Source organism: Excalfactoria chinensis, chromosome 2, assembly GCF_039878825.1.
Source record: "Excalfactoria chinensis isolate bCotChi1 chromosome 2, bCotChi1.hap2, whole genome shotgun sequence".
Classification (NCBI taxonomy): Eukaryota; Metazoa; Chordata; class Aves; order Galliformes; family Phasianidae; genus Excalfactoria; species Excalfactoria chinensis.
Genome location: NC_092826.1, coordinates 118,525,708 through 118,553,689, shown reverse-complemented (window position 1 = coordinate 118,553,689; position 27,982 = coordinate 118,525,708). Strand labels below are relative to the sequence as shown.

Here is a 27,982-nt window from a genome sequence, read left to right as displayed (position 1 = left end):
TTTGGGCCTCTCACTACAAGAAGCCATGGAGGCCCTGCAGTGAGTCAGAGAAAGGCAACAGTTAGCCCTGAGGTTGCAGGGACGGTTTGCACACCCCTCCCGAGCTGAGGCCACCCCCGAGGCTTTCCGCGGCCGCCCCGCGCCGGGCCCCTTCTGCCGAGGGCGGAGCGCGGCCCCGGGGCTCCGCCTGACGGCTCCGGCACCGCCGCCATGCCGGGCGCGCTCGGGCCGCGGGCGGGCGGCGCGCGGGGCCTCTACCGGCGGATCCTGCTGCTGCATCGGGCACTGCCGCCCGCCCTGCGGGAGCTGGGCGACCGCTACGTCAAAGAGGAGTTCAGGAAGCACAAGGCCGCGGGGCCCGCCGAGGCACAGCGCTTCCTGCGGGAATGGGAGGCAAGTGCCCGGTGAAGCGGCGTTCAGCGGCTGCACGGCCCGGCCCCGCGGGTGGCGGGGGAGGCTGCGGCGGGTCAGGCCGCCCTGAACACACTGATAGCCCGGGCGGTGCTCGCTGGCCGTGCTCAGCCCGGTGGTCCCCTCGCTGCCGCAGCCCGTGCTTGTGGCGGGGACACCCCGCTCCCCGCACGGGTGCGTGCCCCGCTGGTAGCCCGGGGCCAGAGCAGTGCTGGGGTCTGCCGTTGCCTTGTAGGCGTGTGACCACAACTGTGCGCACACCAACGTGTAACAATTATATAATTAGTTATCTCTGCGTGTTAAACAGATACGAAATTACGGGGTGTAATTTGCATATATGTTACATAAATATGTATATATATATATAGCTACACGTGTAGCTAGTTGTGCAATTACAATTAACTGAATATACATGTGTAAATAGCTTCCACATGAACTTGTATTTCATTTTTGAGTGGTATTGTTGCCTCTGTGGAACAGTTCCTAAGGCAGCAAGCTTGATGGACTTGAAACAGTGTTTGGGCAAAGCTCTCAGGCACAGGGTTTGGATTTTGGGTGCTCTTGTGTGGAACCAGGACGTGGACTCAGTGATACTTATGGATCCCTTCCAACTTGGAGTATTCTGTGATTCTGTGACATTTCACAAGCACCAGAGAAGGGACTCTTGAGATGGTTGGGTGCAGTCAGGTACTGACAGATCAGTAAGCCCTACAGAAGTCCACAGAACAAGGAAATGTTACAGATAGCCCATGAAGGAAAAGAGCTTTCAGTTAGAGCATCCAGATGATGATGAGAGATGTGCCTGTATGAACCAGCAGTGTGCCCTTGCAGCCCAGAAAGCCAATCATATCCTGGGCTGTTAAAAGAAGCATGGCCAGCAAGCCAAGGGAGGTGGTACCACCTTCCTGCTCTGAGCTGTGAGACCTCACCTGGAGTACTGCATCCAGATGTTGAGTCCCGAGTACGGGAGAGACATTGACCTGTTGGAGTGCATCCCAAGGATGGCCACAGAAATGATCCAAGGGTGGGAATACTTCTCCTATATGGACATGCTGAGAGAGCTGGGGCTGTTCAGCCTGGAGAACAGAAGGCTCTGGAGAGACCTGAGTGAACTTTCAGTGTCTAAAGGGAATATAAGAAGGAAGAGAATGGGCTCTTTAGCAAGGTCTGTTGTGATAGGTCAAGGGGAGATGGTTTCAAACTAAAAGGGGAGATTTAGATTGGACATATGAATGAGTTTTTTTCACAGTAAAGGTGGTGAGGCACTGGAACAGGTTGCCCAGAGAGGTGGTGGATGGATGCCCTGTCCTTGGAGACAGTCAAGGTCAGGCTGGATGGGGCTCTGGTCTAGCTAGGTTTCCCTGTTCGGAAACTGGGTGACCTTTAAGGGTCCCTTCCAATTCAAAAGATTCTAGGACTTTATAGACAATGAAGCTTCCAGTTAATTTTCATACTCATTGAAATACTAGGTTTTTTTTTTTTTTTTTTCTTTTTATTCTGAAAGTTATTTTCTTTGCTATGGAGGAAAATTGCATTCTGTTCTCTGCTCTGTGCTGGGAGTTGATTAGAACAGGTGATGTGCAGAGCTGAAGACTGATGGATGGAAGGGTGCTGGAGGGGACCTGGCCCAACCATCTGTCTGTTAGCTATAGAGTCGCTAAAACACAGGGAGTAATGCAGATCCATTAACCCAACACTGGGGTTTAAGGAATGGGGTGGGAAAGTACTGCCTGGTATCCTCCTCAGAGGAGAGGAAGAAGTATATTTTATTTGGTGCTTACCAACTGATTGATGAAGCTGGAAAGTTTGTATCTATTTTGCAAGTGGCTGATGCTATTATAATTCTCAATTGCAATTTATTTGATAGTGCTCAGACATTTCTGCTTCACTGTTTCCAGTTTTAGCACTAGCTAAAAAGACAAGTTGCAAGTTACTATTTTCAGTGGTGAAATCTTCCTTATATATATATATATTTAAAGGAAAACAGTGTTTACACTGAGGTATTTTTAGCCATTTCTGTGAACAAACGGTTGAGCACCTTTCGCAGTTTAAAAATGTTTTAGAAGTAGATTACAGAGAAAAGTGGCAAAAATGAAATTACGAGGAACGGAATGTGGATTTTGAAACCTGGCCTGCATTGCTGTTAGTTATGATACATTCAAAGAAATGAAACTAATTTAATAACTGTTTTGAGTGCGTGAGCAGTAAGAACTTTGCAAATACACCTTTCTTCTAACAAGATGCTGGGCTGTATTAGCAAGTGGTTAATGTGGCTCTTCTCATCTTTCCTTTAATCTTTTGTTTCTTTCTGGGGTTTTTCTCCCTCAGATTATTATCTGTTTCAAGAGTGGAATTTCTAAGTCAGACCTTCACATTTCTGGCCTTTGGGACTGTGCCTCTCACAGCGTGCTGAGGTTTGCGGCCCCTGAAGGCCTGAACCAGGTAGTTGAGGTACTCTGTAGAAGACATGGATTAGGCAAGAACAAGGTGCCTAATCCAAGAACCATTAAAAGGAAGTTTATTTTCATGGGGCATGGCTTTTAAAATTGCTGCAGTTCTTTGGTATTAGGTTCTGTTACACTACAGTGGGGAAGAACCCAAATCTCAGTGAAGAACCAGGATGGGCCTTCTAATTCTCAAATGGGTGCTGTCACTTTGAACATACTTACAGTGCACAGAAGCACAAGTAGAACGTTGAAGAGAGATTTCTTAGATTTAAGTTTAAGCAGAAATTGAAATAAGTGTTGAAAAGACCCCCAAATAGCATCAGCTCAGTATGTGGATGATTCTGGAAGAATTCCTGTATTGCCCTTATACTGCTGCAGTATCACTTAATGTTAACGGAGATGGGAAAAGAACCCCTTGTTTGACTTATAGTGAAAGGGGGAGATTTATTGTTCTATCACAATTTGTGTTGGTAGAAAATGCCGTTTTGTGGCAAATCCAGACTGACTTGTTTGAGTTTACAAAATAGGAAAATCATGTTTTTCCTATCATTTCTGTTGGATTAATGCTTCGCTTCTTGAAACCCATTGGGACTTATTAAAGGGAGTTGTAAAGAAAGCAGGCTTTGTTGTTCAGGAATTATGGCTGTTCAGGTAGATTCAAATTAAGTGTATCAATTATTAATATATGCTCCTTCCTATTTTCTAAATATTTAATATTTTAATTAAAATAATTGGTACTCATTTACAGGAGGTGGCTGATATAATTAGATTGATAGTGATTATTACCTTGGAATGCTATTGAATTAATGCTGACAGATATGGTAAGTGAATTAGTTCAACAGTCTTCTAAATTGTATGGTAGCTGATGAGAATGCTTACATAAGAATAGGTAATATTAAGGTAATATTTATTGCTTCATTCCAGGTTACAATTGATATAATGTAGAATATTCAACTAAGTAATTCAAGTATTTGTTTGCTTTACATCATTTAAGAAATTCTTCTTTTAAGTTTGAAATAGGTAATTTCATACTTACCTTGTTTAAAAAGTCTGACCTTGTGGAGTGGAAGGTCTGGACTATCTTGAGATGAGCAGAATCATTCTGCAGAATTACGTGACATTTTCTCACATCAGAGAGATAGAATAAATTGCCTTCAAAATGCTTTGGCCTCTTTTCACTCAGAAAGCCTTTTTATAAGCTTTCAAATTAACTGAGACTGACTAGGGAGCTGGCACCTGCCGCTGTTCACTCAGAAGAAAGGTGACTATTTTTCATTGCTGTTAATACGGCTGGGCATTATATTGGCAAAATTAAGATGGAACTGTATCTCTCTGTCTGGGGAACTGGTCACTTAACCTCTCAAGAATGGCTAATTTTTCTAGTTAACGTGATATCAGAAATGATACAAGTAATTGTCATTCATCAAATTTGTTTTCAGTTTTGCCTGGCACTTGCAGTGTTTGATTTCCTGGAATGATCTGTGGCATGGACCTATAATATCTCTCAGGACACAGCTGTCACGATGCATCTCTTTCTGCTGGTGACTGGGTATAACAAATGTTTTGCTTCTTATTTCTTTTGGCTAAAATGATCTTCCTTCCCCCTTCTTGATTTATTTTTAAGCTTCTGGCATTCAAAAGCACATTGAGAAGTTGAAACGAGTGTTTGAAGAGCGAATGTCCAAACAAATTGACTGGGCAGACAAGGAAGCTGTCGCCAGCACTAGAATCAGACTGGGAGAGGATTGGAACATATGGGTTGCCTTAGTCTGAAACTGCTGCTAACTTTCTATATTATGCTTTAAGTTTCTGTAAAGTACATTATATAAGTGGTCTTCTCTTTGCCTGACAAGGAAGTACATTTTTTTGGAAGTGAAATATGACTTTAAGGTTTTTGCCATTTTATGACTTTAATGAAAACTGTGAAATAGGATTTAAGAGTAATATTTCATTGTAATATTACCGGATACGTTGGAATTTGCTTTTAGTGTTTTTTTATGACTATCTGAGTGAAAACCTTCTTATTAAGGGTAAATTCCTACTGAGACTTACGTATTTAGCTGCGACTTAGGGTAGCCACCGAGTCTTAATTTGTAAGCACTGACCTGGAGACAGTTTCCTTTGTTTTCTTTGATATCTCTCAAGAAGCAGGAAGGAATTTCTCACTTTTCTGAAAGCTGGATGGTTATGGCTGATAAATGAAGGAGTACTGTGAGATTTGACTATGGCCAGATGCAGGGAATCATCCTGCTGCCCTGACCTTGCACATGGGGATGACCTGTTCTGGAGCCAGATCTGAAGTCTGCCTGTGTAAGATGGAAGCTTTTCCTTGGGGCACCCCAGGTTTGGTGAGATCCCTGAACCAGCTTTTATGTGTGAAGACCCCTCTGACAAAACAAGCAAACAAAAAGAAAACAACAACCAAAAAGCAACAAAAAACCAATATGAAAACCAAATAGCTGAAGAATCAAAATGGATCCCTATAACAACACTTCTTGGTAATGAAATTCCTTGGCTTTACTCCCATCCTTCTAGTGCTCCTTCAAGAGTAGGATTAGAAGCAGGATTGGAAGCCCACTTCTCTTCTGCTAAGGCTCCAGCAGCCTGGGGGATTTCTGACACAGAGGAGTGGCCTGGCATGTGTGGGGTCTGAACCTCATGGGAATGGGCATTGAGTACTTGTCAGCTAGAGAACAGTGTTTTCTCCATCAGATTCCTTTGCCTACTCTGACGCCAGCAGTTTCTTGTGTGTTTCTTGTGTGTTTTAACTTGTATGAAAATAAACCATTTTTTAATTCTTTTTTCTTTTTTTTTTTTTTTTTTTTTTTTTTTTTTTTTTTTTTTCTTCTTTCCTGTTTTAGTAATAGTGTGGTCTGGACTTAATGGAAAGTAAAACTTAAAGGCAAAACTGAGATTTTGTTTTAGACCTTTACTGTATTTTCCAAATTCATAAGCTTTGACTCTGGTATCCTTAATGCTTCTATCATGTTACCATGCCAGCCGTGCAACCAGATAACATGCATGAAGGAACTGGCAGATGTGGTTGCCAAGCCACTCTTCATTGTATTTGTGGAAGTCCTAACTGTTGAGTGGAGTCCCTGGTGATTGGAAAAAGGGAAACATGGCTCCCATTTTTAAGACATGGAGAAAGGAAGACCTGGGGCACTACAGGCTGGTGAGCTTCACATCTATGGCTGGGAAGAGCGTGGAACAGATCTTCTTGGTGGCTTTGTTAAGGCACATACATGATGATCGGAGACGGCCGGCATGGCATCATCAAGGGGAGATCTTGCCCGACCACTCTGGTGGCCTTCCTGGACAAAATGACAACATCAGTGGACAAAGAAAGAACAAGTGATGTCATCTACCTGGACTTGTGCAAGGCTTTTGATATGGTCCCACACCAAATCCTTATCTCTTAGTTGGAAAGGTATAGATTTGAAGAGTGGACTACTCACTGGATAAGGAATTGGTTATATGATCACAGCCAGAGGGTTGTTGTCAAGGTCTTCATGTCCAGGTGAAGGCAATTCACTAGTGGTGTCCCTCAGGGATCAGTCTTGGGACTGGTGCTCTTCAGCATCTTTAACAATGGCGTAGATAGTGGGTTTAAGTGCATCCTTAACAAGTTTGCTGATGACATGAAGCTAAGTGGTGCAGTTGATATGGCAGAAGGAAGGGATGCCATCCAGAGGGATCTGGACAAGCTTCAGAAGTGGGCCAAGGTGATCTGAATGAGGTTCAACAAGGTCAAATTCAAGGTTTTGTGCTTAGGTTGAGACAATCTCAGGTACAAGTATGGATTCAGGGAGAAGAACTCATTGAGAGCAGGCCCTGCCGAGAAGGAATTGAAGGGTTCTGGTGGATGAAAAGCTGGACATGAGCCATCAGTGTGCAACTACAGCCTGGAAGGCCAACAGTATCCTGGGCTGCATCAAAGGAGGAGTGGCCAGCAGGGAGAGGGAGGTGATTGTTCACCTCTGCTCTGCCCTTGCAAGGCCCCATCTGGAGTTCTGTGTTCAGGCTGTGGCATAGATGTTGGAATGGATCCAGAGAGGGCCACAGAAATTATCAGAGGGCTGGAACATCTCTCCTGTGAAGAAAGGCTGAGGGAACTGGGTTTGTTTAGCCTGGATAAGAGAAGGCTCCAAAGAAACCTCACGGTGGCTTTCTAGAACTTAAAGGGAGCTTATAAACAGAAGGAAGACTGACTTTTTACACAGTCTGATAATAGTAGGACAAGGGAGGGCAGCTTTAAACTAGAAGAAGAGAGATTTAGATTAGATGTTAGGAAGAAATTCTTCACTCAGAAGATGGTGTAGCACTGGCACAGGCTGCCCAGAGAAGCTGTGGATGCCCCATCCCTAGATGTGTTCAAGTCCAGGTTGGATGGTGCTATGGGCAGCCTGAGCTGGTGACTCGCCACCCTGTCTACAGCAGGATGTTGGAACTAGGTGATCATTAAGGTCTCTTTCAGCTCAAACCATTCTATAGTTCTATGATGGTATGTGTTGGGTCTGTGCATGTAGCTAGTGCAATGGCTGTCCTGATAGCTGAGTCAGTCTGCTAGAAGCAGTTTTTATTTGTAACTGTTTTGACACTGCAAGAAGCACTGTGTGAATTACTGGGGACACAGCAGTTGGTCATGGCTGCCAGTTACCTCACGTTATTGTAAATTGTGGAGTAAATGCCACTGAAGTGGTAGAATTATATATATATACATGGTGGGCAAATAGTTTTATAAATTTTAGATAATTTGGTCATTGTGTGCGTTCAGAAAGTAGATGCAGTGCCTTTGATATTTTGTGTGGGATTAATTAAGCCTGAACTGTACGGCAAGTTTTATTCATTATAACTTTAATAGAGAAGCTGAGATTGCTGTATAAGCAGGTTGAATCTCTAACATGCATAACACTTCACTCCTTGCATTCAATGGCACTTGCTTGGGAGATGAGCAAGGATGTTTATGTCAGTGCTCGTAGATTCATATGCATCAGAGGAAGCTCTGTGGCTGACTGCTCGTGGAAATGTTTTTGATGAATCCAGCTTTGCATCAGCCAGCTTGTGACAAGATGTCTTAATAAGAACATGGCAAAAAATGCCAGATGCTGTAGCAACACACACAGGAATGGGATGTTTGCAGAACTGTGATTTTAAAAGGTAATTCAGGTTTCCATCTAGTGGCAGTATAAAATTCTGTCTAAGCCAAGGGAAGCACAGCATGTACATAACTGTGGTATGTGAAGCATTGTAATACTTGTGTATGTGGTTGGAACTTAGGAAATAAAAAGCCTAAGGATGTAAATTATGTGCTTAACAGCACGTAACTCTGAGAGCCTCCAGATTTCTTTTTTTTTTTGTATTGAGGTTATAATAATCAGGGATCAGTTATATTAATGGTATGCGTTCAGATAGTACTCTTTGACTCTAGCAGTTTATTTAATTGCTGCAAATTAATCTGATTCTACTTTATTAATGTTCCATGACGAGCATTTCAAAAGGTTTAATTTGACACAGGTCTAGAAATCCTTACCGGGTTAAGGTTGCAGATGGAGAAAATACCCTGATAACGTATTCACCAGTCTTTTGGACTTGTGTTTTAAGACAGTGTAGCAGGTCGAACAGACAAACCAGGTTTAAACTGCATCTGTAAACGTATAGGAATTTCTGGTTGTTTATGTTTAATTGATACCTTCCTTCTAGCGTTTGTTTGGCACTTGTTTGAATACCGACAGATTGTAGTGTTTATAAGCGTGGTAGCTGTTACTATGTTTTCAATGCATTTCCACTGTCAACATTGTATAAACACTGCCAACTTTCCACAAGTGTTGTCAAGTACTATATTTTGTAATTACCTCAGTAATATTATGAGTGCTGTAATTGCGTGTACTGTATGGAAATGCTTTTCTGTTCTGTTTGTGTGCAGACACAAAATTGATATTATTCTGTGAATGAAAATGGAATCTGATTCTATGTACTATGCCTCTTCTAACTGATATTCTGCTGTTCATACTGCAGCTCACTCCTGGAATACACTGAGCAGCAAATTTCTGGCAAAGCATTTTTATTTCTGTGTCTGGAAGCTGCTAATTAAAATCTAATTTATTTCTTTATTTTTGAAGGATATGATATGAAACATTTATTTAATCTGAGAGTCTGACAACATTTGAATTTATTGATTTTTAAAGGTCATTTCCAGAAGTTAATGTCAATGAGATTTTTAAAATGAACTGTTCATTATACTAGGAGTAAGTTACAAGTAATACTACAGACAGACTTTACTGAGTTTTATATTTAGGCTTACTGACTTGTGGGGAGCTTAAGTGCTGATAGTATGCGCATTTCTTGTTGCAGAGACACTAGTGAGAGACAGAACAAAGGCAAAAGACAGCATGATGCACTTTTTACCTTACCAGGCTAAACCTCTAGGTTGATCTTCTACCCATCTTTCAAGAATGGCTAGTGCAGTAGAATCATAGAATCATTTGAGTTGGAAGGGGTCCTTAAAGGTCATCTAGTCCAACTCCCCTGCAATGAATGGGGACACCTACAACTAGATCATGTTGCTCAGAGCAAGCTCCAGCCAGACCTCCACTGTCTCCAGGGCTGAGGCATCCACCACCCCTCTGGGCAACCTCTGTCAGTGCCTCACTTCCTTTATCTTAAAAAACATTTTCCTTGTATCCAATATAAATATCCCTTCTCGTAGTTTGAAACCAATTCCCAAGGTAGATGCATGTTCCCTTGTTACATGTGATTTTCTGAATGATACAAATTTGTTACACTAATTTTACGCTTTTTTTCTTTCCTGAATTATTCTTATCCACAATTCAGAGGAAATTAACAGGTGATTAGGTCACTGCAATATCATCTCTTTCTCTTCATTCTTTTTACTTTTTTCTTTTCTGAATCTGAACCAGAGGAAGCATGATGAAAGGGTGGGAACTTAATACAACTCCCCATGACCGTTGCTTCTTTGGAGCTGTCATGACTGAAGGTACTGAATAGTGTTGTTGGTATTAAAATCTGTATATAATAAATCAAAGGAAGTGGTTTGTTTTCTGTAGACCACCAAATGCCACTTAGCTCATAATCAAGCTTGTGCCTTTTTCAGTCGCACAGTGAAAGGCATATGGGCTATGTAATTGACTTAATTTTTGTGTGCTGTTTGAGGCATGGTAGTACCATCTGTGTAGTCTCTCTTGATGGAAGAATTCATACTACATTAGCAATCTTTCAGGCTTTGTCACCTTCTGACTTCTGTCTGTAGTGCCCTCATGTGTAGTTTGATAGCTGATTTTAGACTTTGATGATACATCAGAAGTGATTATTCTTCATAAGACTGCAGTTTTCGAAGTATACACATGATGGCAGCAAATACCTAAATTTATAAGGCACGTTTATCTATTACAAACAAGTAGGATTTTGAATTTTCTGATATAAATCAGTTAATTTTTTATAGCTTGAATTCTTGTTATTTATTGAAAACTAAGAATTCATTAAAATACCGCAGAAAATGTTGAAAAGGCTTTTTAATTAAAAAATTACACTGTATTTTCTACCTGGTGTGGCCATAATCATATTTAGTGGTGTTTTCTGGTTTTGATTTGCATCAGAGTAGTTTGCTACGCCAGCAGCAAAAGCTGGTACCTACCCAGATAGTTTGCCATGTTTGGTGGTGACCCACTGATCCCTTGTCGGACAAAAGGAGATGCACACCATTCTTTTATCCCTCTTTGTGTTTCCTGGCATTCTACCTGCTGACCCCTGATAGTGCTGAAATTTGCTTTTCCGAAGTTTGCTGTTGTTTTTTCTCTGTTTGAGAAACGTGTCTTATCTCTCCATAGCGATATCTCTGGTAATCTGCTCCTACGTCCCTCACATTACTCAGATTACTTCTCCCAGCTGGATCTGTAGATGAGTCAAACCTGCTACAGCAAACTAATCTGACATAAACACCCAGCACTAGCCACTGCTGTACTGAAGTGAAAAAATCCTCACCACATTTGAGAAACTTAATAGCTGCTGGTGCATAAGTACGCTTCTGACAGACACTGACATGGGAAGAGTCTTGTATTTTTCCTGGAGCTGGACAGTTCTTGGAGTTCTTCAAAGTGTTTTACTCATTGTCTTGTGATCAAACAGTTGAGTGTAATTGGTTTTCTTCTGTTCTTCCTCTTTAGGCCTTTCCCTGACATGTTTATTGGCTAAATGCTTTCTCCTTCCATAATACATGCATGTTTTCAGCATACTGTATTGCATTTCTTTTTCCTGTGCCAGTCATTCTGTCTAAGTTCTCATCTTGTTATCTAGATCACTAATAATTCTGCTAGCATGTGTTGTTGGTCTGATGAAAGGAACCAGTGTGCCCCTATCCCTGAACATGGCTCATCTACTTATTGGGTACACATGGAGGTGAAATTCCTATGCACAGCAGCTCTCTGCTTTCCAGCCACAGGCATCTGCTGCTGTGGGAGCAGGTAGGGAGTCCTCACTGGAGCCATGAAGACACCTCAAGTCTTGCTTCACCTCAAGCATCATGTGGAAAGCATAGGTCAGCTTTAGGTCACCGGTACCAGCATGTTGCTTTGTTCTGCTTTGTGCTGAAATTTCATGCCTCACTCTATGCAGTCACTTCATTTAACATAGTTTGCATTTGTTTTAATGTGTAGAATTTGTTTGAAGGTGTCTGGCAGAATATGATATCCAGTTGTTTGCTTGACTTCTTGAATTGTTAAATTCAATTGGTTGTTGGCAGCAAAGCATACCAGTAAGCTTTTTGTCAGCCACTGTGGTGAGTTATTGGGTGAGTTATTGTAGGAGTAGAAGAGCTACGATGTGGAGAGTTTTAATGAAATAATGAACGTGCATTGTGTCCTTATTGGCTTAAAGAAAGGAGATCTTATAACAGGGCAATGACTTAGAAGCACAAGTCTCAGTGGATTTTAGTAAGACACACCCTTACAAAACCTTCAGAGACATGTTGAAAAGAAGATAGCCAAGTTGTAGGCCTGCCTGCCAATAAAGACATACTGGGGTGTATTCATCAAACAGCAGAGATTGTCTGTATCTCAGAACTCAAGGTCTGAATTAAGTTTTAACTAATGAATTGGTCAAAACAAGGACGTGACCACTACCTTGGTTTTCACTGAGTGGGTGGTGGCACAGCCATGGTGACAACACACTGAGATGCTTTAGGCTGGAAGGGTGTCCAGATCAGAGGGCGGTGAGTGAAGCTGGGGGAGTAAAATCGATCATGACAAGGTGTTGGCTGCCTGGATTGTGGAATGGGACCCCAGGAAACAGATTCATCTTAAGAGCTTTCAGGTCAGTGAGACAAACAATGCTTAAACAATTACTGTGTTGTTTAATGCTTAAACAATATACTGTACAGAGTATGTTGGACAAAATAATGCATTTCCAGCGTGCTGCAGTTTGTTGCACTACTGGCAGAGGTAGGGAATGCATCTGTTAAATGCTTGTTAGTTTTCTTGCTGTTTCATTTTAGCTTGCTAGATAGAATCCCATCACACTTTCAGAGGTTATTGAAGGTGTGCTTGATTCCATGTAAATGTTGATTTGACACTTTGTGACTGATGTTGCCTCTGTCGGACTCTCTGCTTACACATTCTGTTTAAATGGATGACCCAAACTGCTCTAACTGGATAGTCCAGCCAAAGCTTCTTGGACTAGAGGGCTCGAGTAAGATCCAGCCTGTAGCTCTCCCAGTCTGTCATCTATTGTGATGCTGTGCTAGTCTCATGAGGCAGAAAAAGCTGTGTTGGTTATTGTTGCTTTGCATTTTGGTTTTCAGATAGACAGCTGCATTACTTTTGATTGGGAAATGACAAAATGTTCATTTGCTTAGATGGTGTGGAATTTTTTTGCATGATCTTAAGCACAGGACCAAAATTACTGCAATACACTAAGGCAGAATCCCGAGTTTCTGATGCTTTAAGGGGGCTCAGAATTTGTTTCTTCTTGCTTTTAATACATTTTTTTTTTTTTTTTTCCATTTGAGATTTAAATGCTATATCTTGCATTAATCAGATAAGAGTTTGGGAAGTTTTTGGAACTAGAGTTCATTTTGCATGTTTAACCATTATCTGAAAAGAATATTCATGTCTTTAATGAGATTAATTGCATGTAATATATAAGCACGCAGCAGCAGCAAGTCACTTCTGCTTTTACTTCATTCAAAAAGAGATATTTGATAGAATTTTTAGATTAGTTTTAACTTCTGCTAGTGATACAGAACCTTGGTATTATTTCATTTTTCCGAGGTTACAAGTTTATCTCTGCTTTTTTATTGAAGAGCTTACCATTGAAAGATGCGTATAACACTCGATCTTTTGACATCCAAACCATAATAATATTAGACCTATCCTTCTGATTTCTGAGAAAAGATTTTACTTACAGTTTTCCAGTGTTAACTGGGAAAATTCCCAGAGCTTCTGGAGTTTAAGCAAAATTAATGACAGTGATAAAAGCCAGAAAGCCATAATTTAAATCTGCATTCACAATAGGCTGGTACTGAAGTGCAAGTGTGAACTCTGGAGATACATGTCAGCCTCCCCTGTGGTACAGCCCGTTGCTTGTTTGCTATCCAAGAATAACAGCCCAAAGAGCTGAAAATCACACTGCTTGGTTTCACTCTGTTATTTGTTTAGTTTGTATGTAATGTAACTGTGTAGACGTGATGTTGGCTGCATCTTTCGACAGTGTTTAATATGCTTTAGTTTAATTCGTGAGATTTTGTGTTAAGGAGCCAACATCAGTCATATAAATTACATATGTGGCTGAAATGTGGGTTAATGTGCTAAGCAGTGTGAAGTGCAGCTGCTGGAAAAAACCTTTATGGCAGTGGGCAAGGACTTGGAAAGCAGGGTTATACTGGATGTGGGTACTGTCTCCATTCTTATGTTATTTTTTCCTTTTTTGTTTGGGCACTTATTTGCACAAATGCACACCTCTAATGCACAGCAACAGATAAAGATAGGATTAAATTAAGCATCTATGTTTGTATAGACTTCTTGTTTGAAAATCAGTTCTGTGAATATTGATGACTTAGTTCCAGTTGGTTGGCACTATTACAGTTTTAGGATGCATTAGCTAAACTAGATTCGAACAGTGCTTCATCTGAATTTATTTAGTAGGCTAGCAGAAAGCATGCAAGAGTATTAATGTTTTAAGTTGTAAATAATAGCAAAAATGAACTCTTTGAATTAATTTGGCTTCACGTTTTCTTTTCACCTTCAGATGTTCTCATTCAGTTGTGCCAGATGACTTCTCATGACCCCTTGTGCTATTTAGCCATCCCATTTGCTGATTAGGGATTTTGGTACAGCCATGCATCCATCAGAGGCACATGTTAACTAGGTTACTCACCAAAGGTTTCCTTCTTCCTTGGTAACTTCACTTTACTCTTTGTTTTCATTTGTGAATAGGCTGTTTGTAGGCGGTGTTGTGGAGGGAAGATGGGATCCTAATGATATTTCAGATAGGTGTGATAGTTTTGACAGCACCATTGGCAGAACTTTCCAGGGGCCAAATGCAATAAAACACTGTGCTGCATTCTGCAAAGAGATTTTTCTTTTTGCAAAGCTGTTGTTTTTAAAACCACTCCTATAATGAATGTATTTTGGATTTTTCTCATAAATGAATGCAGTAGAATGCAGATGATCCCATTGCTCTTCTGTGGGGAAGAAGAAAAAAAGATGCATAAGGATATGCATGCAAAGCTGTATATTAGCCTTATACTGTTAATATAGCTTACTTCTAATGATATAGCTTACTTTCTGTATCATAAATCATATTTAACTGAATAACACATACAAAATCACTAGACCTTTTAGACTAGATCTATTAAAACACTACAAATTAAAACCCCCTAAATTACCATCAGTATGTTTCAAGGGCAAGCATCTCTGTGTCGTAGATAATGCAAATGTTATTTAAGATTATTTGCTGGTGTCTTCAGGTAAATTTAGAGATCTTCCTGTTAGCTGTCTTGGTCTAACTCTATGGTAAATTCTGTGCCTAAAAAGCAGCCACTTAGCTGGGAGTTTAAGTTAAATAGGTGTCTCTAAAGGCCATTGTATGGAGCGGAGAGTGAGACAAGAAGTGATTATGATGTAACTGCCTACTTGTGAGCAAATGTGCACAATATCTTTTCCATTGTTTTCTTGATTAGCAAGTGAAAGTCACTGATGTGTAGGCAGCTCAGAAATACTTTTAATGGTTAAAACAGCATTGTGTTGCTTTAAGCAGCTTCAGAGTCCTTGTAAAGCCATGCTAACGTGAGCTGAGATAATTCCTTGGTGACCAGAAGTCTTGAAACAACAAATTGACATATCCCAATAGTTGAAGTATTGTCTGAATGGTAGAAACCTTGAGCAAGGCAACCCGATTATTCAGATTCCCAATGGTTGGCAGATAGAGATTTTTCTAGAACTTGATAGGTAGTCAGTTTGAAAACTCCTCTCTTCCAGGTCATTGTTTGCAGTAGGAGAAGGACATGTTTCCCAATAAGGCACCAATAAAAAAATGCAGCAGTTGGTTATTCACACTAATGAAAAAATATCTTTGCATTAATGAGGAGAGAGCCTTAGAACAGATGCAGATGTGCCATACTAAAATGATTAAATGGTACCGCTTAACTCAGAGCAGAAGTACTTTGTGTCAGGAATTTCAATGCACGGATAGAACTGATGTACTGCACTTTCCATTTCTGCTATCATCCATGGAAGGAAGCTGCTCCTGCTCCAAATGTCAATATACCTTACCCAAAGCTGAACAACATAGCACTCGGCTGTGGAAGCATCTGGGAGGCTGGCAGCCACAGAGCAGATCTAAGCCAGTCTGAGCAATCTCAGCATGGTGTATTTGCTTTTGTGAAATGTTGCCTTGATGTTATCACTTATTTTTAAAGATCTTTGAAATTGTAAAAGCAAGTTAACTTACGTTTCAGTTCAGCAATACCAAATGCCTGAACATTTTTTCAGAGTAAGCAGGCAGTCAATCATTGTTCTGAAAGCTTAATGTTTTCTTGTCTGAATGTTCATTCATCTCAAAGTAAATACAACCCTATCTGACTTACTTGGTTTTCGTACCTTGTTTTTTGTCTCATTTAATAATTCAAAGGAAGCCCCCTCTCATGTTAGGAAAACCTTGTACATGGGCAGAAACAAAAAAGAAGCAATAAAACAGGATTTAGATGAGTTCATTTTGAAGCATGTGTTGTACAGAGATTATAGAAGAATGTGCTCAGGCTTGAATCTGATATATATTTGATTTTCCCAAGAGCAGTAGAAAATATGTTATGGAGTTCTTCAGAAGTGCTTTCAAATTAATTCTCTCTACAGGTACCTTCTTGAATTTGGAAACCTGTTCAGCAGCTCAGGAGTTGGACTCAGTGATCCCTGTATGTCCCTTCCAGCTCAGGGTATTCTGTGATTCTATAATCAGTGAAATTTTCTTGCTCCTTTTGCACTTCATCTTTCCGATCTTTTGCTCTTCTGCGACAGCTCAGCCCTTACTTGCTGTAATGTGAAAGATGCTTCAAAAATCCTCTTTGCATAGAAAGATAGAGAGTGGCTTGCAGATGATGACCGAGCTTTTTTTATTCCCCAAATGTGGAGGTTTTGACATAGAAGAGATGCGTCCTCCTTTACAGCAGCTCTTGAATAGACTAACGATGCGTTTGCTTTCTTCACTGAAAAATTCTGTCTATTTCTGAAATAGTTCAGGGCTTGTCCTGAAATCCACAGACCACAAATTAAAAACCATGCTGGATTGTACGCTTCCAAGTTTCTCAACCTCCAGAAACAGGGGAAAAAAAACAAACAGGAACAAAAAGCCCAGCACAACATTAAGGTTATGTTTAGAAAGGCAACTTAATTTCTCTGACCTTTTTGTCTGCACTGTTATATCAGAAGACTTTCTGGCTGCATGCTTGTTATATTACCATAATTTAGGAAAATAAAGCAGAGCAGAGGACCTTCCATCATAATTTTGAGAGCTGTAAGACAAAAAGGAAGGAAGTGCTTTGATTTATTCTATTACTGAGAGAATATAGAGGGTTTTTTAAACAGTTCATTTAATGCAAGTAGGTTTATACATATGCAAAGTATATTTCTTATCTGAAATGTGAACGTCATCTAGCAACCTTTGGTGCTCAGCAGCAAGAAAAGAACTTGCCCAGAATGTAGCACAGAGACTAGTGGGTTAATTGTTTCGCCTTTTAACAAGTACACATTAGTAGTGTGAATAAATTATCTTTACTGCAGTGTGATTTTACAGATGCAAACCAGTATGTTGTCAGTTGCTTTAAGGGAAATATTTTATCAGCATGCATTTATTTTCATAGAAATGATGTATTGCTGCTATTTAAAAACAACAAGGACTGCATTTTAACTGGATGATTTGGTTAACTACACAGTTATTTCTCCAGAGTAGGACTTAAAAATTCCTACACTGGATGATCTTCTTTCTTAAGTAACCCCCCTATAAGAATTCAACAGTGTTTCCTAGTGGCAATATGTTTTTTATTCTCGAAAGCATAGGATTCCCCCCGTATCTAGGCTTTCTTCTATTGGCAGCTAGTCACCTTCATTGCGCTGTATGAAGAACATACCTTGCAATGTGTGTGTGCCGTTCTGTTGGAGAGGTGGGTCAATAATCTTCAGTGACCCATTGCTTGTCTGCCCTAAATACCACTGCAGGGTTTACATTTCAGCCTGTGTTACTAGAGGGAGGTGGTGGAGTCACTGTCCTCGGAGGTTTTGAAGAAACTTATGGATGTGGCAGTGAGGGCCATGGTCAATGAGCCTGGTGGCGATTGGTTGAGGTTGGACTAGATGATCTTAGTAGTCTTTTCCAGCCTTAACAATTCCACAATTCTATGATATTCAGCTGCCAAATTTGCTTTGGAACAGGGAGTATAGAACATGTTCAGCTGAAACTGGGGATGCTTCTGTCCACCCTGAGGGACAGATCTGACTTTTATGCTAATAACCTTCTGGTTTGCTTATTAAATATTACCCATGAGGTTTTACCTAATTCATTCAATCACATTATTCTTCTGTGGGTCCATTGCAGTGAAAAATTCAGTGCACCCTCAGCAGAAACGTTATTTGTGGTGTCATTGAAATCAATGCAAGACACCTATTTGCAGATGAAATTTTTGTTTGTACTTGAGATTTTTTATTGTTGTTCTGTTAGTGTAAAGTTTTAGCTTTAATGAGCATATAGGAATATGAGTAATGGAAAAATAAGGATACCAAGTCTCTTTTGGATGTGGATGCTTATGTTTCATTGGGCATAAATTGAAAAGAACATGCATGGAAGGCCTTTCAGTAGTATCATGAATTAAGATATATAACATTCTACAGCTAGAAGTCTGGAAACTGATGTGGTTGTCTTGGAAACAGGCTTTATTTTGCTTTTGCAAATACCTAGATATGAAATCATTGTCTTCTTTAAAAGTCTGGAAGTAATACTTTTCAAAGAAGTAATAGCAAATTTAAGGTGCTTGTCTTCTGAGGAATTGATGATGTTTCTATTGTGTGCTTTAATTGTAGTTGTGTGATTATAGTTCTAAAACAGACTGTAGTTTTCTTTGATCTAAAACATCTGTTCTTATTGCTGATATTTGTCTTGGAATTTGCTGCAGTAAAGCACTTTGCCAGGATTTTATAACTTAATATTTGAATAGAGATACTGCACTATAACTAATGTACTGAACAAGTTGCGTTCCTAAAAACAATGTATTGATGCTATCATTTCAGGTCGTATCCCTTGCTCTGCTTTAAATGAACAGCATGTGAGGAATCCTTGACTCTTCCGTGAGGCTGTAGAACAAGGGTTGCCAAACAAAATACCAGAATAGAGAAAAGTGTGCAGGACAGCTGGAGAGCTGCCATGCATTGTGTGAAGTGTGACATCAAACCTGGGCTGATAAATAAGCATCTTTCATGTTGCTGAGGATTTAGTAGGATTTGTATAGAAATGTGAGACAGCGTTCTTCAAAGAAGTGTGACTTCTCTTTTCCTTTGCTTATTTGTCCCATCACAGCAGCCTCAGGGTTTGTCAATAGTAACAGTATAATTTCATCATAATTCTTACAGATAAGGTCTAGACTGATTTATTGTGTGTGTGTGTTTTCTGTTCTTTGGTTCTTATGTTATTAAGTACAGTGGGGCTTTGATGAATTTCTCTTCCAAGTATTTCTGTGTCTAGTACCAATTTAAAGAGCCTTCTAAACATTGCTGTGTGCTTCAGATTTTGTTGGATTTTTTATTTTCTTTTTATTTTTCTTTCGTTCTTTTATGGCTTATTTTAAGGGGAATTTACAGCTTGAATTTTGCAGCTTGTCCACAGGAAGGGGAGCATCATAGGAGCTCGGTGAGCCACTGGAACTCAGTTTTCTGACCATCTCTTTGGTCTTACTTCCAGTCTGTTGCTCCTGTTCCATTTTCTGTGCTGTGTTTACATTTGAGTTTGATCTTTTTTCAGAATTGAATTTATTTCTTCTTGGGAGTTTTTCTATCCAGCATGTCACAAAATCATAGAATCGTAGAATTGCTTGGGTTGGAAGGGACCTCAAGCATCATCAAGTTCCAGCCCCCCCTCCCCTGCTACATGTGTGCCCCGGTGGCGCAGTGGTAGAATTGCTGCTTGCAACACCGGAGGCTCAGGGTTCGAATCCCACCTGTGGAGCAAGGGGTAGAAGTGCCGCTTCGCTACACAGAAGGCTCGAATCCCGGGAGTTGGACTTCGATGATCTCTAAGGTCCCTTCCAACTCGCACGGTACTGTGATACTGTGATACTGTGATACAAGCAGGGCTGCCAGCTGCTAGATCAAGTGCTAGATCAGATTGCCCAGGGTCTGATCCAGCCTGCCCTTAAACACCTCCAGGGAGGAGGCACCCTCAGCCTCTCTTGGCAGCCTGTTCCAGCACCTCACCATTCTCTCAGTTAAAAACTTCCCCATTACATCTAATCTAAATCTCCCCTCCTTTAGTTTGAAACCATTCCCCCTCCTGCGATCACTATTTAACTATGTAAGATGTTTATTTCCCTCCTATTTCCCTACAATATTGGAAGGCCGCAATGAGGTTTCCATGCATTTTCTCTTTTGCAGACTGAACAAGCCCAGTTCCTTTAGCTGATCTTCATAGGAGAGATGCTCCAGCCCTTGGCTCATCCTCATGGTCCTTGGGTGCTGAATATTCTGTTCTCCTTTACTAGAATGAGCTTGTTTTCTCTTTAAGACCTGAGTTGAAGCTTATTAATGTAAGTGGAGATGATCTTAAAGGCTGTAGCTGCTATCAGACAATGCAAAATGCTTTTAGAGAGCTGAATTTTGGCTTTGATACATAAAACTTACGTTGGTATTGTACATCCAGAAAGAAATGATTAATCACAGCTTGTTTTTCCACAAATGACAGCTAAGGCACTTCGATGTACTCTAATGGGGTAATTGATATATGTTTACCTTGATGGTCAAGCCACAGACTTTCCACTTTTACCTCAGGTTGCAATCTCATAAGTCTTATATGAAGAAGGAAATTAAAATAGCATATCATTTAAGCCGTAAGCGAAGCTGAATTGGTTCTTGAACTTCTTTCACATTTCTCTAAATAAATGTCATTTCTTCCAGTTTAACAATATTAGTAAACTGTGTTAAAAAAGGACTCCATTTGTACCTTCCTGATCAAATAATAATTCTCCGTGCTGATTACTAAGTAGTACATAATTGCATTCCCTGGCTCCATTTTAGCTGTACAATTTTTCATTCTCTCCTTCCGAGCTGCAAATGAGCAAGCAACCAAGAAAACCAACCTCATATGGTACCAGTACAGTCTGGGTGCAGTGTGTGCATCTCTGTGTTACCACGGTCACTGCCCTGAAGTTTGGGTTGGTTTGGCATCCATCCCGAATCTCTTGGGAGAACTTGATGTTCTTGAAGTTCCCTTGGCTTTTCCTTCCTGACAAACTTATAGAAAACATTTAATGTTTTCTGGTTGTTTCCAGTCTTTACAACCCGATAACTTTGTACTGCAGAAATCTGTTTTAGCCTTGTGCATTTGAAATGGTGATGTGGTCTTTCACCCCCAGAAATGAAAATGCCATGTAATTCAGATGTATTTCACTTGAGGGTGTTACTGAGTCTGACCACATCAGGGTTCCCAATCAGGAAACAGGCTCCAGAGGAGGGATTACAGATTTGTTCAAAGATAAGAGGTACTTTTTTGTCTTTTTTCTTTCAAGAAAAGTCCAGTTAACAAACACTTTCTTTTTACCATAAGAAGAAAAGAAAGTTGATTGAAGCCAGTGAGAGAAAGGAATGTAGTGATGAGACCCGCATATCTGGAGGACAGTTTATCAGGTCATTATGTGTTGAAGAAGAAGCATGTCACCCTGCACAGCCCAGGTCTGCATGTTTAGTTTCTCTTAGACACATAACAGTCATCAGTTTTACAGAATCCCACTGCAAGTGGTAGAATTTGTTCTTCATGCAGCTTGTGGTTAGAGCTCCTCATTAAGTACAGTTAGGTCTGTTAATTAGAAAAGATAGGATACTGTTCAACCTACATCTTCCTTTGGGGCATGAGTTGTCTTCAGTGGTGGGATGGGTTCTCAGCTGCTCTGTGCTTAGACTCGTCTTGGACTTGGTCTTATAAGGTACCTGGTCTGTTTTATAAGTGTTCATGGTTTTGTACATAGCAAACCTCTGAATAAAACTTGTGTATTTAACACACTGCCTTCTGTGTAACTTTCTATCTTTAGCTTCTCTATTATTAAGAGAAAACACCAAGAATGGCTGAAATTTGAAATGTAAAAGAAACAGCAGATCTTCTGGCTTGTACAAGTTTCTGAAGGTGGTAGGTAGATCTCCAAGTATTTTTAGCCAAATTGCTCTCCTGGAATGTAACTCATGAGGCAGGTGAATGAATCTGGCATCGTGTGCATGAGCAGCACTGGGATTCCGCTCCATCTCCTCGCACTGCCCAAGAGCTGGAGTTCATGTTTGCTTCATTTGAGCAGTAGAGGTTTGCATGTGCATGCAGAGAGAATTACGATTTTATTTAAGCTGCACCTCCAGCAAAACTGTGTGGACACAGGTCTTAAAGAAGGTTTGTTTGCTTACCTTTGCTGTTGGAATTCTGCACAGCTCTGCCTTTTCTGTTCTATTAGGCATTTTATTAATGGATTCTGTACTATGGCATTGGTAGTGAAGGAGATGCTAGATCAAGAAAACATAAGAAAAAATGTTGACTTCTGTCATAAATCAGCTTGTCATTAATTTTTTTTTCTTGTATATAAGCACTAAATTTATAGCTTAGCCATAGTTTTATGAAGATAGCTTGTTTCTAGTGCTCTATTTAAATGGAACACGATGTTCCTGGAGGAGCATTGTAGCTTCTGAATGTAAGTGTTGTTTGTTGCCTTAGAACTGAAATGTTTGGTCTCCTGCCATTGAGATGTTGATGATGTCCATGCCTACATGTGGAATCTGATACAGCATCTCCCAGCAGGAGCAGTGTTACACCAGTGACATGAGTCTCTGTGGCCCTCCTCTTGACACACTCCAACAGGTCCACATCTCTCCAGTGCTGAGGACTCCAGATCTGGCCACAGTCCTAATGCTCTGGAATTTCATGAGCTTTATCCCCCATTTAAACACAACGTAGCTGATGCTTAATTGGCTTAACAGAAAGCAAAGCGAAACAAAGTGAGATTTTTTTTGGGAAAAAAAATTAAAACATTAGAGTCAGTCAGCTACAGAAATGTGTCTGAATGTGTATAGAAACATAAATCCAGTGTCTCTGTGCAAACCAAGCGGAGGCCATTACTCGCTGTGCTGTCTATTTGCATTATTGTTTCTTCACACTACAGCCCTGGCAGCAGGTGTAACATTTTGCAACAGAACGAGAATGTGAAAGGCTGCAATTTGGAGTTAACTTCCAATGAGTGATGTGGGTGGCCTGCCAGGCCAGGCTTGTTTTTACTGATATCACTCTGAGGAATGGGTTTAAAATCATCTGCTATCACTTCTCACTGGCTGAGATGTTGAACAAAGCACTGAGCAGCTGCCTCTGCCCTGGCCCCGTGATGTTGTTGTTTGGTCAATGTTGTCATTATTTTGGCTGCAAGTGAAGATGGTTGTTTGGAAGAGATCAAGGCATTGACTCTATATAATGTTCTATACATTAAGCCTGCCTTTGAGGAGGGCTCCAAAGAAGACAGAGGACATGGTTGCTATTCTTCCCAGTGCAGATGGGAATTTAATTTTTATTTACTCTTATAATTAAATCATACATTTTGTTCAGCATATCAGGTGAACGCCTGCCAGCATGTACTGGGCAGGATGGCAGTCTGTTCCTCTGGCTGTCAGGGAGCAGAGCTTTTGTTTGGGCAGTTGGGGCTTTTATTTTTGCATTTGATGTCTTAAATCTTGTAAGCAACAAGCTGACACCCTTTCCTTAATGGGTGATACTTTAAAACCTCAGCTGTCACCCATCCCTGTGCTATTCTGGTAAAACAGAGGAAAGCTGTGTATTCGCTTCAGGTAGTGAACTTCTTGGGAAAATGAACAAACAAAAAAAGGTGGTTATTGATTACAGCAAATACTTTCTGTACTTCTGTAGCAGACAGCTACAGAATCCACGTCATTCAATCTCAGCTGCAGTATTGAGGCAGCCTGATGGTTGAGCTCAGCTGCTCTCCTGCTCTCATCTGCTGCCTCTTGTACTCTGAGCATGGCTCTGCTGTGCCTGCAGGCTGGTTTGTCTCCAGCTTTGTGTCTTCTCTCTCACATACTGTGAGTAGAGTGTGAACTGTAACTGGAATAAGATGCCCTTGGAAAATCTGTCAGAGGTTTGGATCACAGTTGCCAGAGGAGGTTTGTTGTATTTGGAAGATGTAGCTTTTAGTAAACAGTAAAACAAAAAAGAAAGGAAGAAGTGATTTTCCTTGTTTGAGAAGGCTGAGCAGGGGTTTGTTTTGGCTCTGCTGTTAGAGGAGGTGCTATTGGTAAATAGTTACACTCTGTGTTTTCACTCTCTGTAAGTTGTGAGGAAAGCTAGAGCAAAAACAAAGATGCTGCTCCTTCTCGTTGCCTGAAACAGATTATGATCACCAGATTTTGTGGTATATTCCTGAAAGAGCAGACATAATCTTCCCTCTCTCCTGTTGTGTTTTTAGACTTATTTCTAAACTTCATCTGGAATACCACATTACAGTTCATGTGTAGTTAGAAGGTGGTGCATTTTCTGCGTAGAAGCTGGATCTTAAATGGCAGAACTACATACCAGCACATGATGGAGTGCTTTGCTGAGAGCACTGCTTCCAAGGCAGAGATGCTTTAACACTGATGGCTTTTCTGTATTAGAAACAATTTGAGATACGCTGCGTATCGTGTTTTATCTGTTTTCTTTCAGTAGCCATATATCGCACGCTGCAGCAGGTAAGATCCCACTGACTGGTGAGTGTGCTTCCCTATGGAAGATCAGTGGGGAGGTTCACTTGGGAAAATGCAGTTTAGCCTGTCCAAAAGGACCATGGCCAAGAGAAGTTCTCATGTTCAGAAGACCCTCTGGTCTTTGTGTCTTCAGTAGTCGATTGAGGTGATTCTTTCTGAAATAAACGTTCTTTTTGTCATTTGGTGTTAGTGCATTGTCATAGGTTGTATAAGAGCACAGTTGTACAGTAAAATGGTATTAAAAGAAGCTGACATGATTCCTGCACATGTTATTTTTGTGACCTTTTTATTCTCTCTTCCTAGAACTATGCAGAGCTGATATGGCAACAAATTAATGAGGACAAACAGAGCTCTAGAAAAAAGACTGTCTTTGGAATCCAACTCACAGAAGAAAAGCTTAATGATTTCCGTGATGAACAGATTGGGCAGCTTAAGGAGCTAATGGACGAGGCTACTAAACCTAAGCAAAAAATCACCATTTCTGAAGACTCAGAACACAAAAGCTGAAAGATTCTGAAGATTTGTTGTAATGCATACAGAAGTGTTTTGAAACTTCCTTTTCCACTGGGCTAGAATGTAATCTCTGTGGAATGATGGCTCCATAACCTTTCTGAAGGTGGTACCTCTCACTCCTTATGTAATCATGACTGGTAAAATGGAATCATCATGACAATTTTATGTTAATTGCAGTGTTTTTGTTTTCCTGATGGAAGGTGGAGACTTGAAGAATTTGGTAACGTTAATTTGATGTTTTAAAAATAGAAGGTTTTAATTAATCTAAGGACTCACATTGCAAAACTTCCATCCATTTTCACATCATCCTCTGCTGTGATGGAGAAGGTACAGTTAAGGTTTGTTTTTACTTATGTGGATTCAATAGACAAAGAACAAAAGTATGGTGCCGAAGTGCACTCATTTCAATGGAAAGAAATGGGAAATATTAGAAACGTACTGTTGTTAATTCTTCTTCAGTTTCATTGTGGAGTGTGCTTTAAAATAAAAGATGCAATTCATCACTAAATTGATTTTGAAGAAATAATTGGTGTATGAAGGAAATTCTTTATTTGCTTCACAGTTGTGATTCACATCTAAACTTTTAAAAATCTATTCATTATTTTGTTCTGTAATAGTTAGAGTTCAAGTAATCTTTAAAAGCTTTGTGTCCCATACTTACTCATTATTATATATGTAGGGCAGAAGTTATGAGCACCTCAGTTACTGAAGTTATCCATTTCATAATGCAGTGTAACAAACATCAGTGATTTTTGGTAGTGGGTCGGCCTTCATCAGGACTATGCATGCCTATTGTAATACTCACTCTGTTGTAACTAAAAAAAACCAATCCTACTTTATCTGCTAAGAAAGTAACACCTCCCTTACTGTGCAAAAGACAGCTTTCATTTCATATTCCAAACTAAGTTTTATATTATTAGTTTTGTTCTATTTCTGGACCTTTTGCTGTCTATTACCCGTGGAGTGTTCGAGACATGATAATTTCTTTCCACTTTGGGAATAACATCTCTGACAAGTAAGCACATTTCCATTTGGCTGAAGTTGTAACAATATGCTGTTTGCCAGAGCTACACGCCTGGTTCTTATCAGGGCAAATCCGGGGGGCAGACTGCTTATCCCTCCCATACCTGTCTTCCCATTTCTGAAGCCTTTGCTGGGATTTTAGGTTGCAGGTTGCTCATTTCTATTGAAAGGTCAACTTCAAGACTCCAGCGTAAGGTACTCTTGCAGTTAATGCAGTATATCTTCCTCTGGCAGCTCTGCTGTTTGTGCTATAAGAGCATCCTTTAGCATCAGGGGATGGTTGCAGAGTGCCAAATCCAAACAAAGATTAAAGGGCAGAGATGATATCCAGGCTGCAGGGCTGGGGTTTCCAAATCTTAGCTCTTGACACTTCAAGGACATGGTTGGAGAGAATGGCAGCTCCCTTCTGCTTTCCTTGGACTCACCTCAGTAACAGTGTGGGAAGCAGAGGGGATGTGTTCATAAAGCCTGAAAACTCTCATGCTGTTGTTCACATGTAGCTAAAACTTTTTATACTTCAAAGGCTATAAAGATCAAATCCAACTCTGGAATTCAAGGCAGAAGAATATATTGTGTTGCTCTTACCTTCAGATTTACAGTAACCAGCACTTTCCTCACTGGAAATGAACTCAATTCAGAAACAGTGTTCAGGTGTTTGGCAGCAGTTTGGTCCCACTCCTTGACAGCTATACACTTGTCTAATTTCAGCATCCACATTGTTTCAAATTTGTTTGTAATACTATGATATGGGACCATGATTAATATACTTTGGGCCATTTGTGAGTTTAATTAAGCTAGTTAGGAAATACAGAACTAGAAGCTAATACTTCTGACTCTGCTCATATGTATGTAGATCACACACATTTCTGGAGGCTAAATGAATTCATAATGAAAACTTGCTCTTTGGTATGAAAAATTCAAGCTTGAAATGAGACCTAAGTGAGTTGGAGATTAAGTAAACATCTGCACACTCACCATTTTCTATTAACTCTTTTCTTTCATGCCCAGTGTTCTGTACTGCATTTGTGTTCTTGCTGTTTAAATCAACGCTGAGAAAAGCCAAAATTCCACATGAAGGAGCAAAGTGTCTTTAAAGATGGCTGACTCCAACGCAGCCAGTGCAAGCAGTAAGACACACTGTGATCCAGGCAGCAAGTGAATGTATGTATTAATGACCATTTGTTGAGGAAGGCAGGGAGTGACAGGCACTTTTATTTTGAAGGCATGGTATCCTTTTTATGGGGAATTTTACACAGTATTGGATGGATAATTAACAAAGGAAAACATCCATCAAAATTACTTCAGAACTGCAAGCAGCTGGTGATTTGAAGTGGCAAAATACTTGCTTAGGGAAAAGATACTAATTACCTTATGACAAATATAATGAATTATAATGAAAAAAAAAATCCACAATGAAAGATAATTACAACTACATCAGAAATTAGTACGAAGTTTTAAACTGTGCTTTTATGTTTTGTATAAAACATTTGCTCTTATGCAGATGATGATTGAAAAGCCATTACCACCCTTACAAGAATCTATTCATTCTGTTCAGCTCATCCATTAAGGATGACCCTTTGTGTTTTGGGTGATCCTTCATTCATTGGCCGTCAGAGCTAAAAGTGAGTGACAAAGTTCATTGGCTAACTTGGCAGGATCTTGTCTATGCTGACTCCTTGACTGATTGCTTGGCAGCCAGAAGGGTGCGGAAATAAGCGGAAGGTTGTGGTGGCTCAACAAGACACGTGGGCTGAAGTTGTATCAGCAAGCAAACGGCTTTGAGAAATATGTCTCTGGAAATTATCACACTTTGGGTATGCAAAACACAGCAATAGATCTCAACAAGAACAACAAAATAGTCATTCCTCCAGTGTTTTATTACTTCAGTGTTGCGAGTTTCTCTTCTTTTTTTTTCCCTTTGACTGTCTAGCAGAAGCTATTCATTTTCTTTCTTTCTTAAAAATAAATAACATAATGATAACAGAATTTATGAAGGAGTTACATTTCTCAGCTATTTTGAGTTGCTTTAATCTTTTTGAATTACTAGCGGGCTTTCTAGTTTTTTTCTTGGATCTGTATTTATGAGCAGCTGGTTATTCA

At 40.2% G+C, this 27,982-nt stretch overlaps 1 protein-coding gene across 1 annotated transcript; it reads left to right on the top strand.

Annotated features, from left to right (window-relative positions):
• Positions 1-150: 150 nt before the first annotated feature.
• Positions 151-27,960, top strand: SDHAF3 (succinate dehydrogenase complex assembly factor 3). The gene is made up of 2 exons (XM_072329060.1): positions 151-393; positions 24,650-27,960. The coding sequence occupies exons 1-2, from the start codon at positions 211-213 to the stop codon at positions 24,851-24,853; spliced, it is 387 nt and encodes a 128-aa protein (XP_072185161.1). The 5' UTR covers positions 151-210; the 3' UTR covers positions 24,854-27,960.
• The last annotated feature ends 22 nt before the right edge of the window (positions 27,961-27,982 follow it).

Excerpts from the sequence above, each read along its gene's own strand:
- SDHAF3 (XM_072329060.1), top strand. The coding sequence starts at position 211 with ATGCCGGGCGCGCTCGGGCCGCGGGCGGGCGGCGCGCGGGGCCTCTAC. Across the intron at positions 394-24,649 it reads GCTTCCTGCGGGAATGGGAG|AACTATGCAGAGCTGATATG; the intron begins GCAAGTGCCCGG and ends CTCTCTTCCTAG.